The following is a 12,754-nucleotide window of genomic DNA, read 5'->3' on the forward strand; positions in this document are numbered from 1 at the left end:
ATTTAGTCATTTAGAGTAATTTTAGATTAATTTAAAGTAATTAAAAGTCATTAAGCCATTTTTAAATAATTTAGTCATTTTAAATTAATTTAGTCATTTAATGTAATTTTAAATGAATTAAGAGTCATTGACAGTCCTTTTTAATTAATTTAGTCATTTTTAATTAACTTACAGTCATTTTAAATTAATTTACAGTCATTTAAAGTCTTTTTAAATTAATTAAGAGTCATTGACAGTGATTTTTTATTAATTAACAGTCATTTAGAGTAATTTTAAATTAATTTACAGTCATTTGAAGTCATGCAGTATGTTTATGCAGTAAAATAGTAAAAATATAAAAAACAAATGGGTCTAATTTAGTTAAAAAAGGTTTGATCGATGCTTTTATTACAGGTACATGTAAGTGCAACAGGTAAAACACCTGTTCAATGTGCTTTAACTTTAGTGTTCAGCTGCTGTATTAAAGTCTACAAATACAAACTTAATACAGACACATGATGGTTTCCTACAACAGCTTCAGACTGAGATGTAAAACCCAACTCCACCTGTTCTCACCTGGCGAGGGTCCACAGGTAGACCTTCTGAGTCTGAAGCTGCAGGAGAACCAGACGTTTAACTTACCCTCCCCTGATTTAAAGACAGTATAAATAAACCCAGAGTCTTTGTGTTTGTTCTGTACAGGCAGGAGGTCAAAGGTCATCAGGCTGAGAGGCTCCTGGTGACCTTTGACCTTTAGGATCCATCCAGTCTGTCGATCTCTGTGATCGTCATCTGTTCAACTTCTCATCGTACCTGCAGGAAGACAGACAGATCTTCAGTCATTTAACCACATTCAATCATGTCTTTGTGGTAGGCTATTTGTCCCGCCCCTCCTCCACTGTGATTGGTAAAAAGTGACAGTGACGAGTGCAGTGTTTTACTCAACGTTGAACATTTTGAACATCTGTTAGCATGATATCAGGACGTGGGTCCTGTTAGCTTTAGCCTGTTAACATGATATCAAGGCCTATAGAAGTAGGCTATGACCCTCCTCTTGGGGAATGGGGTGTAACGCATACGCAGTGTAGTGTAAATCTTTTTATTAATGTTTTTTTTAAGTACATAGACTCAAAACAACATAAGGTGCACAGCAAATCAAACAAGTACATATGTAACTAAAATACAAAAAAAACAAAAAACATTGTAAATACAACTAAGGTACACTACTAAAATAACATACATGTGGATTTGGAGAGCGTGTGTGTGTGTGTGTGTGTGGGGGGGGGGATCAGGGGAGCCTACATCTGCTGTGTAGATACATATTCATGTTCAAAGTAAAAGAGAAAAGGCCGCCAAACTCTGAAAAACCTCTTAGATGAGCCTCTTGTAGAGTATCTAAGTTTCTCTATCTTTAAATATGTCATAACACTTTCTATCCATTGAGAATGCGTCGGTGGATTGTTGGATTTCCACTGTAATAGTATTAGCCTTCGCGCTAGCAGTGAGGAAAAGCTACCCCAAATATCGCAATTGTGGGGTCTGGCTGTATTTCTTTATCACAAATGTATGAAAAGGTTTCAAAGATAGAGGTCCAGAGTGGAACCAGGGCTGGGCAAGTCCAAAACATGTGATAAAGAGTGGCATTATCTTGATGGCAACGGGAGCATGTTGGATCTGTTCCTGGGAACATCTTTGCGAGTTTGCTTTTTGAAAGGTGGAGTCTGTGAATAATCTTAAATTGTAATAATCAATGTTTTACACAGATGTTGAATGGATCCGTTCAATTGCAAACCGCCAAACTTTATCTGAAATATCAGCTCCAAAGTCTTTACCTCATTGTTCCCTGAGATGGTTCAGTGAAGGCGATGCCATCCTTTGAATTTCACTGTACAGTCTAGATATCAGACCACGTTCAAGAGGATCCAAATCTAAAAATTCCTCAATCCAAACATCTGTCGGGCGAGATGGGAAGGAAACAAAAAGCTTTCTGACAAGACTACGCACTTGCAAATACCTGAAAAAATTAGATTTAGGTATGTCATGTTTTCTAACAATGTGCTCAAAAGACATAAAGTTATTATTTTGAAAAAGATACCTTATACATCGTAGCCCCTTCCTGAACCATAACTGGAATGCAGAGTCTATTAATGAAGGTGGAAATAGCCCATTAGACACGATAGGTAGCAAAGTGAGCGCTTGTTTATGTTTAAAATGTGACCTAAACTGGGACCATATTTTCAGTGAGCCATTTACAATGGGGTTGACTGTAGTGGTGCACAAAGCATTGATGGTAAGGATACTGGATTGCAAACAAATTGTACCATCTCAGCCCATAATAGTCCTGTGCCCTCATAGAAATTTGATACCCAGTGAATAACTTTATGAATGTTGGAAGCCCAATAATATGTAGTAGTATGTGAATTTGTCTCTAGCTACTTTGAATGGGAACCGGTCAAAATCGAACTGCTGTACATGATCATTTATCGGAAATATTATACTTTTGGAAAGATTTAATTTATAACCTGATATTTTCCCAAATTTGGATATAATGTCAAGGGCTTTAGGGATTGATGTCTCGGGTTCGGAGATATAAAGAATAAGATCATCCGCATATAATGATACTTTATGGGTGTGGCCACCCCTGTTTATACCCATCAAGTTTACCTCTTGTCTTATTGCTATGGCTCAGGGCTCTATGGCTATATTAAACAAAAGTGGGGACAACTGACAGCCCTGTCTAGTACCCCTGTAAAGAGGAAAATAGTCTGATATAATCTTGTTAGTTCGGATACACGCTTTAGGAGAGGTATATATGACCCTGATCCAAGAGCAGAAAGTGGGACCAAAACCAAACTTGTTCAAAACTGCAAAGAGATATTCATATTCAATGCGATCAAAAGCTTTGTGGGCGTCGAGGGAGATTAGAACCTCTGGTGAGGGCGGTCCATTAGGGGAGTAGAGTATGTTAAAGAGTCTACGTAAATTACCAGAAAGTTATCGCCCGGAGATAAACCCTGACTGGTCGGGATGGATTATAGAGTGAATGACGGAGTCAAGTCTTGATGCAAGGGCTTTAGTTAAGATCTTATAGTCGTTTGAGAGCAAACTTATAGGCCGATATGAGTCACATTTCAAACGATCCTTGTCTTTTTTATGTAAAACTGAAATTATGGCTTGTGTCATGGTGGGTGGTAATAACTTCTTTTCAAGTACTTCTGCAAACACAACTCTCAAAATGGGGACCAATTTAAGTGCAAATTTTTTATAAAAATCAATGGGAAACCCATCGGGTCCGGGGGCTTTTCCACTTTTCTTTCCTATAAACGTAAGCTCAATTTCCCTAGCTGATATAGGCTGTTCAAGATTTTCTTTTTTCTTTTCACTAATGGGAGGTAATTCTAGATTGTTAAGAAAAGTTTCTGTCTCTGCTCCACCACAAGTCTCTGACATATATAAATCCACATAACATTTCTTAAATTGATTATTAATATCCAATTGATTCGTGGTTATACCATGAGAGGTTTCTATCTCTGCTATGTATCCAGCTTCAGTAGCTTGTCTTAACTGGTGGCTGAGTAATTTACTGGCTCTCTCCATATTCGTATTCCCTCTGCCTGGATTTTGGATACAGGCTCCTCTTCTGACCCTGTAGTTAATATATCAAGTTCTGTTTGTAATGCCACTCGTTCAATGTAGAGGTTGGTATGGGGATTCTGAGAGTGTTCTTGATCTACAGCATTTATTCTGGAGATAAGTTGATTGGTCCTTTCCACTCTTTTTTTATTCACATTGTCGTTTTAGGAAATTATCTGGCCCCGTAAAAAGGCCTTCATTGCCTCCCAGAGGGTGTGTTTACTTGTGTCTGGTTTCTGATTAGTCTCAAGGAAGAAATCTATTTGCTTGGATATAAAAGACTCAAACTCTTTATCTGCCAGTAGCCTAGGATTGAGCCTCCATACACGTCTTGATGGTATATTGTCTGTAAAATTAAGTTTCATAGAGACAGGGCTGTGGTCAGAAATAACTATGCCTGTGAAATCGCAAGATCTTAGCAAGGGCAACATTCTCTTGTCTATGAAAATGAAATCGATTCTAGAGTATGTCTGGTGTGCTGTGGAAAAAAATGAATATTGCCTGGATGTCGGGTTCTTGGGTTTCCTTTATTTATTTATTTATTTTACGCATGCGCAGTGTAACTGAAGCTGCGGTCGTGCATTGCGATTGGCTCAGTTTCGGCGAGTGCAGGCCAGATTTTACTGCGCATGTGTTGTACCCCCAAAGATATGACGCGTTGACGACACGTGACCCAGCCTCCTTTCCATAGGCCTTGCATGATATCAGGACATGGGACCTGTTAGCTTTAGCCTCAGTTTGTTAGCATGATATCATGACCTTGGACCTGTTAGCCTTAGCCTCAGTTTGTTAGCATGATATCATGACCTTGGACCTGTTAGTTTTAGCATCAGTCTGTTAGCATGATATTATGACCTTGGACCAGTTAGCCTTAGCCTCAGTTTGTTAGCATGATATCATGACCTTGGACCTGTTAGTTTTAGCATCAGTCTGTTAGCATGATATCATGACCTTGGACCTGTTAGCCTTAGCCTCAGTTTGTTAGCATGATATCATGACCTTGGACCTGTTAGTTTTAGCATCAGTCTGTTAGCATGATATTATGACCTTGGACCTGTTAGCTTCAGCCTCAGTCTGTTAGCATGATTAGGACGTGGGTCCTGTTAGCTTTAGCCTGTTAGCAACGTTGAACATTTTTCAACTCTCTGCAACCTGAAAAAAATGGCAAACATGCAGCCCTCAGCGCAGAATAGACAAGCGATCAACGCCTCCTCACGCTGCTGGCGTTTTTACCAAAACTTGAAATACGCAGTGCTCCCATTGCAAAGCATTAAAACAATAAAAGGGAAAAAACGCTTTGGTGGACACTGCCCTACCAGTAGAGTAACAGTAGAGTAACAGTAGAGTAACAGTAGAATAACAGTAGAGTAACAGTAGAGTAACAGTAGAGTAACAGTAGAGTAACAGTAGAGTAACAGTAGAGTAACAGTAGAGTCTGGGTTCTTACTGGCGTATTGCGTCTGGGATCTGCAGTCTGTCTGTGGGGAGGATCTGAGACAGTTCATTCAGACTCTGGATGAACCGAATCTTCCTGCTGAACTTCTCACTGAGGACGACAGACAGACAGACAGACAGACAGAGACATCTCTTGTTTAGGTGGTAGCTAACACATTAATTAGCTGCTGATAGCTGTTGTATAGACTCTTTTACAATCAACGTCATGATGACATCACAGTGTTAACTGGAGGCTAAACAAAGGAAAGACTGGAGGCTAACACTAGCAGTGGACTAAAGTTACACATCTAAAATGTCATCTTGCTGTGTTGTTGGGTGCCAGAATCCAGATATCACATACATTTGAGATGACAAACTGTGATTAGAGGCTCTAGCGAGCTACAATATCAGAGAAACGTTTCAGAGATGGAGAGTAAATGTTGCTAATATTTAGCCTTCTGCTAACAGCAGCCGTGAACCATTGGCTGCTGTTAGCAGAAGGCTAAACTATTAGCAACCCTTTCTCTCCTCCAGACTACTTCACCGGGAGGAGAGCAGGCGTTAGCTAGTTAGCTTGTCAGTCTCCGGACAAGCTAGATAGCTAACTAGCGTTAGCCAGCCGTCTACTCTACTTTCTTCAGCCATTGTTAAAAAAAAAACAAGCCAACAATACTTGCTAGCCAGCTTTAACTAACGTGTTCAGAGAATTATTCTGCCTCCACTTAACGCTCCGCCCACTAAACACCTCATCATGGTTACTAACAGGAAAGAGGTCTATATAAAGGGGTCTAAATAAATGGGGGGCTATATAAAGGAGTCTAAAGGGTGTGTTGCAGACCTGATGAAGGGTTTGACCACAGTGAGGAGAGCTCTGATGTACCAGGCCGGATGGACGAACAGCAGCCCCTTCAGGTCCTTCTTCAGCCTGGACAGACACACAGGGGACGTAAATAACACCTCCGTCGTCATGGTGCAGTCTCTCATATTTACTTATAAACATCTCTGACAGTTTAATTTCTTCTGACATTTGAAATATTTGTGTGTGTTCAGCTCCAACCGGGCAGTGCTGTCCCGGTGGGTGAACCCAGCGTACCTCCTGTCAATGGAGATGTAGCACTGATGGAGCCATTTGATGGACGGCAGCTTGTTTCTAGGAGCCATGGCACACAGGTAGACCAGCAGGTAGTTCTCTGAGACCATCAGGTCCAACGTCCCCACGATGTAACTGCAGGAACACACACACACAAACAAACAAACACAACACAACAAACACTGTGTTACATCTGTGTGTAGATCATCAGTCTGAACCGACTTTGGTTTATAGTGAAGGCTGGATCACACCTTAACTGCCACATGGACTCTGCTCCTGTAAACTCACCTGAACAGGTTGTCCATGACGTACTCGTAGTCCTCCACCGTGTTCTCCGGCAGGTAGCAGGAGGTGAACAGGATGACAGCGTTCATCTCGTCTCCATAGTAACCTGAGAGCCGAACAGACGCAGAGAGAGGAGTCATAGTTTGAATTAATGTGCCACAAAATAACTTGTTAATAAATATTGTACACGTGTTTCATGTGAGTGCGTTTGACCTCTGACCTCCGTGTGACAGGACCTGCAGGTACGGCTCAAGGACGCTCATGTCGACGTGGCATTCATGTCCGGAGATGGAGAACTTCCTCCAGCGGCGCCCCGTGTTGTCCACCTGGTCCAGCTCCATCAGACCCTCTGACTGCTCCACCGGGCTCCTGGCCACGCCCTCGGCAACGCCCCCAGCCCTCACAGTCCGGGGGAGGTCATCTGTTCAAAGAGCGGTCAGAGGTCAGAGAGAGGTCAGAGGTCAGAGGTCAGAGGTCATCTGTCTCTCAGCCTGTCTCACCCTCCCACTCCAGGTCATGGGTGCTGTCTGGCAGCGTTCCCGTCTCACTGCCTGACGGCGTCTCCAGAGCCTCCAGGTTGATATCGAGTGACGGCGTCTCTTCCGGCGTCGTCGACAGCGCAGCGGCGGAGAAACCGTCGTTACTCTGGTCGTGAGAGTCTTTGCCGCTCAGAGTGAGGCTGAGTGGCGGGGCCACCAGGCGCTTCTTAGCCCCTGATAGGGCGAGGCTGGTGGGCGGGGCTGAGGGGAGAGGAGAGGGCGGGGCAAGAGGACAGAGATATGAGACATATAAGGTGCTTTTACTTTAAATATTCATGTCCCTCTTTATAATTTCCTGTTTATTCTTCATTGTTTTGTACAAAACAAATATTTGGATAAAAACTTTCTGAGGTCACCTGGTCGCTCCTCGCCGCCCGACGGGCTCTCTGTCTCCTCTGGACTCCCACAATCCTCTGGGAGAGGCCTGAACCAAAAACATTAGATATAAGAGTTGTTATTCCTGGTTCGACCTCAGTCTGTGAAAACTGTTGGATGTAAAATTCATATAAAATGTTATAAAATATTTTGTTATGTCCAGTTAATAAATTAATTCATAGATTAAACTGCCAGGCTCTTAAGGCTTGAGGATTATATCTGAATGGTTCAGAACCAAACTGGACATTCAATCATCATTATAGAAATGTAGATTTCAAGATTTACTATTTTTATGAATTTTAAGAACATAAGAGATAATTGTGCCAATCCGATGACAATCAAAGCTCTGAAGGCGATCAACCCGCCATCTGGAGGCGAGGTTCAAATTATCTTCTGCATTTACGCCAATAATTAACAATCCTGAATTTTTGCCAGAAGTGTTGCATTTAGGCCGTCTCCATCTTGGTTTTTGGCCGCCGCCATCTTGGTTTTTGTCCGTCGTCTTCTTGGTTCCTGGCCGTCACCATCTTGGTTTTTGACTGCCGCCATCTTGGATTTGGCCGTCGCCATCTTGTTTTTTTGGCAACCAGAAGTGACACAAGAGGGCGGAGCTGAGTACAACCGAACGTCTAATAAGACATTTTTATGCGACCAAAATGTTATAATTAACTCTGATGAAGTGAAAACACACTGTGAAAGGGTTAAAGTTCTAAGATGAAAAAACCCGGACAACTCCCAGACCAGACAACGCCGTGGTAGTGACCTGTCAATCACAAGGTAGCCCCGCCCTAAAGCATCCCCTGCTTTATAGTCTATTTGACTCTAAATGGGACCATAATTTACTAAATGAACATCATGCTGTATTGAAGAAGACTTGAAACTAGCGATTGAGACCATAAACTCATGTTTACAATGTTTACTGAGGTAATAAATCAAGTGAGAAGTAGGATCATTGTTTCATAGACTTCTATACAATCAGACTGCAGATCAGTTCTACTAGGCAGTCCTATCTGAACAATCTTGGACCTGATTCTTCTTCTGAACCTGAACTCTTGTAACCTGTGATCGAGATGCAACATAGACAACTTCCTGTAACCTCCTGTATGTTTGTTGATCTGAGCTGGTTTTCTTTGTATCTGTTACTCTTGCTTATAGGTTTATTTTATTACCATTGTTCTTGTGGAAAATAAGAAAATTCAATAAATCTATTGTTTAAAAAAATACCAGAAAGACAACATTACCTTTATAGTATCAGGTCTGTGACACTAGAAAATACTTTCAGAAGGTTTAGTGCATTAATAACAGTTATTTAATAGTAAACCGTGTTTGTGTAACAGAGGAAACCTTCAGTGTGCTGTTAGAAACCGTTTTAACCTTCCAGCTACAGAAAGTGAGATAAGAAGAACAAATAGAGTCTGTTGGTTTAAAACCCTCAGTCTCTCTTCACGGTCGTCATCATGAAACACTGAGACCAAGATGGAGAAGGCCAAAAACCAAGATGGTGACAACCAAAAACCAAGACGGCGACGGCCAAAAACCAAGACGGCGACGGCAAGTGATGCTTCCTTTGTTGACTGACAGTAAAGGTTTGTCATGTTCACAGTATGAAGAAGTTGAACTCTGACCTGGGGAAGCCGTCGTCCTGCCACTCCTCCCTCAGCTCCATGTCCTGGATGTTGGAGCTACCCGAGGCCCCTACGGGAGCCCTGTAGGGACAAAACAAACACAATAAGAATCAAAACATAGACTATAAAACTGTCTAATTAAGTAAAATAATAATAACAATAATAGATAAAGTTCTGAATTCAAGTTATTTAAGTAAAAGTACATAAGTATTATCAAGAAAAGTACTTCTAGTTTTACATATTATATTATTGGAATATTATTACTGATGTATTGACATCCAGGAACTGGTTTCCTCTGAAACTGTATGTCAACTATTTTATTACTTTTAAGGTATATATGTAAAATGTTCATCTGTAAAGTTATAACAAGGTTGAAGTAGCATACAATGGAAATAATCAAGTAAAGTAAAATACCTCAAATGATACTGAAGTACAGAATTGGAGTAAATGTACTCAGTTACTGTGGTAAATGTGAGACACTCAGTCAGAAACCAGTGAAGCTCTGAACTGGAACAACTGCTGAATCAACCAGTAACAGACACACAGTAACACACACACAGGACCGCTGGGTCCTCACAAGACGGTAGAAACAGATGTGTCTCCACAACATCATGAATACCCCACACATACACACACATAAAAAACACAGAATTCCTGCATTCCATCCAGTGTTCTCTCTTTGAAACCAGACTCCATTCACTTGTCTATCATTTTAATCTTCTTCCTGGTTTTCCTGTTGAACAAAAGGATCCAGTCAAGTGACTCTCACCTGTCACATGTCGGCAGGTAACACTCTTCAGTTAAGCATATAGTGGTGATCCAGCGTGCAGCTTGTTGTTCCACATAACGTCTGAATCAGATGGGACTGAACGAACCTGCCTGACTGCTCCGATTCTAATTGTTCACAGAGACACACCTGAGCAGGGATCTATTGTTCCTCTGTTTGTTGATACTGAAGCAGAAGGCTGAGACGCTTTATCTGACACACCCACCCAGGTAACCACACCTGTATACCTGTGTACCTGGTTGTGTGGTCAGGTCACAGCAAGATCAGGTGTGGAACAGAAAGTGGGACGTCCTCCTCCTCCTTCCACTGTGGTGCTTTCAGGGTCTGAATGGGAAAATCCAGACCTTTCAGTAGGGTTCTGTGTTCTCTGAGCTCTCACAGGTGGTCTTACCTAGATAACCAAGATGACGACGGCCAAAAACCCAGATGGTGACAGCCAAAAACCAAGATGGAGACGGCCAAAGTGGAACGTTAAGTGGAGGCAGAATAATTTTCTGAACACGTTAGCTAACGCTGGCTAACAAGTATTGTTGGCTTGTTTCTTTAACAATGGCTGAAGAAAATACTAGTGTCTCTCAGTATGACTGTCATTCACTCTCCAGGATCACGAGTGTTAGTTGAGAAAGTTAACATTAATCAATGGGACCAGATTAGCCGACCCGTACACCGCTGGAGACTACTTCAGGAGGTTACAGCTGATAAGCAGCAGCGTAGCGCCGACCCTCTGGTTGTATGGATGTGATATGATTACTATTTTTGCTGTATATCTTGGTTCAACTTAAACACTGTTGTTGTTTGCTAACGTCACGTGACTAACTACCTGCAGTCAGTTCTTCTTCTCTGCTCTAAGACAGTAGTAGCCAGTGGCAGCCATGATACCTCCAGGGCAACAGCCCAGTGAAGGCTACTGTTTTGGAGCAGAAGAATTGAATTCTGGTTAAACAAGTCGATTTTTTTCTGGCGTACTCACGATACCAAATTTTGGAACTGCGTCAGATACTGGTAGCATCAGAACAACTCTAAATCTGTGTTCAGTTTCACACTGTAAACACCATCTGTTCAGGTCGTCATGGAAACAGCAGCTTCCTGTCTGAGCGGCTGAGCTCAGGTCAGTGTGATAACTGGAGCGGCTCGGTCCAGTTTAAATACAGAATCAGGTCTGCTGATGAGTACTGGACCAGTTTACTGATCCAGGACCTGGACTGAACCAGGAGACACCTGAGGAGTCACAGCAGACAGGAAATCAGCTGACATCACTTCCTGCTGATCACAAACGCTGAGACATTGAACAGCAAATGCACCACAGCGACCAATGCTGGCTCCAAAAAAACACCAACTTTAAACTGTACTTCCTCTTTCTGCTGTACACACACACACACACACACACACACACACACACACGCACACACACACACACGCACACACAGAGACCTCACAGTGAGTGTTAAATATGAAGCGTACCCGTCCTCTGCGTTCCTGTCCGTGTGCTCGGCGGGGGAGCTCATGATGTCACAGTGATGTCACGGCGTGTTCTGACCAGCATGTGTGAGCGTCTGGACGTCTGTGTGTGTTTTCCTCTCTCTCTCTCTCTCTCTCTCTCTCTCTCTCTGGGGGAGTTCCCGCTCTGACTCAGTGCGACTCGCCCTCTCTCTCTCTCTCTCTCTCACGCTGCCCGACAGGTTCGGCTGCATAGCACAGCACAGCTGCCGTCTGATTGGTCGACGCTCACCTGCTCTGTGTAGACAGGTGAGGCAGAAGGTCGTCTTTCCTCTGACTTCATTAATTAAAGCAGGAGTAAGTGCCGAGTCTCCTCAGGGTCCTACTGCCCGCCTCATTTAACTTCACTGTATTATGTTTTATAAAAGAAACAAACTATGAATGTTAGAAAAGTTTTCATTCTCAGTCAAAAGTATAAGAGGAAGAATTTAGACCTGAAACAAACTGACTAAATATGTCAAATGTTTGACTTCCATAAACCAACATTTAGTCCGTTTTTAATTAATCTGGTGCGGTTCGTTTTGTATGGAGCTTTTTTTCAAGAGCGTGGTCTTTAAATTTCAGAGCATGACTTAATGATTTCACGTTCAGATATTGTAATTCTTTCCCTCAAAATCCTGTTCTCACACTCAAATAGCTCTTGCTTATGCTTGGATTAGCTCTGCTTCTGCTCAAACTGTATACTTGTACTCGGATATATCGTTGCTTGCACTCAGATATATTGTTGCTTACACAGATATATTGTTGCTTGCACTCAGATATATTGTTGCTTGCACTCAGATAAGTAACATATGATCCAGATCAGATCACCTGGATTGTCTCATTTCACAAAAACAATAACATGCAGAAGAAGAATCTTTTTATTTGATTTGATTTTTAATCAACAGTTTCTGCTTTTTCTTCAAAAACTTAACTGAGTTTGGTGTAAAAATCCTCCTGACTGTAGATTCACATTATAACACATATCACACAGAGACCAGACTCCCTGCAGGCTGTTCACTAGGATTGTCAATCTATACATGGATATACTGTGTATATCTTTGATGATCAATTCATCATTTAAGTTGTTTTTCAAGCAAATAAATTGATCAAATGTGTGAAATAGCAGTGTTTCTAACATTAAAGGGACTATTTGTAACTTTCAGAAATGCTTGTTAACAGCGATACCTGTGGCTGTGAAATCAACGAAAGTCAGCGTCGAGCTTGCGCTTGCTTGCTCTAAATATACCTGAACGAGCATCGCTCAAAACAGTGAGTCGACACACGTCAACTAAAACCACAATATCATTCTATATTTCAGCTGCTTGGCAGTAATGTTAGCTGACCAGACGAAGGTCTCTCCATGAATCACTGCTGATCCTAGTGTTGGCTTTTTTTGCCTCAGCACAGGCTGAGGCAGCGGGGCTCCGCAGGGTGTCTTCTTGCTCTCTCCGCACGCAGCCGGAGAGAGCAGGGAGACACCGGCACCCGGTCGGTAACGAGATGATAAAGTAACTCGCTGCGGAGCCCC

The 12,754-nt window shown here is 42.1% G+C and overlaps 1 protein-coding gene across 4 annotated transcripts; it reads right to left on the reverse strand.

Moving 5' to 3' along the window:
- Positions 1-355: 355 nt before the first annotated feature.
- On the reverse strand, positions 356-11,468 carry bnipl (BCL2 interacting protein like). Of its 4 annotated transcripts, none has more exons than XM_037785689.1 (10): positions 11,209-11,376; positions 8,961-9,041; positions 7,317-7,384; positions 6,922-7,161; positions 6,642-6,842; positions 6,425-6,527; positions 6,140-6,271; positions 5,885-5,971; positions 5,060-5,158; positions 356-792 (listed from the first exon to the last, which is right to left on the reverse strand). In XM_037785689.1, the coding sequence occupies exons 1-10, from the start codon at positions 11,250-11,252 to the stop codon at positions 768-770; spliced, it is 1,080 nt and encodes a 359-aa protein (XP_037641617.1). In that variant the 5' UTR covers positions 11,253-11,376; the 3' UTR covers positions 356-767. The 4 variants fall into 4 exon arrangements, with proteins under 4 accessions (XP_037641617.1, XP_037641618.1, XP_037641619.1 ...); XM_037785690.1 differs by lacking the exon at positions 11,209-11,376 and adding an exon at positions 9,730-10,480; XM_037785691.1 differs by lacking the exon at positions 11,209-11,376 and adding an exon at positions 9,375-9,631.
- Positions 11,469-12,754: the final 1,286 nt, after the last annotated feature.

This window comes from Sebastes umbrosus, chromosome 11 (genome assembly GCF_015220745.1).
Source record: "Sebastes umbrosus isolate fSebUmb1 chromosome 11, fSebUmb1.pri, whole genome shotgun sequence".
NCBI lineage: Eukaryota > Metazoa > Chordata > Actinopteri > Perciformes > Sebastidae > Sebastes > Sebastes umbrosus.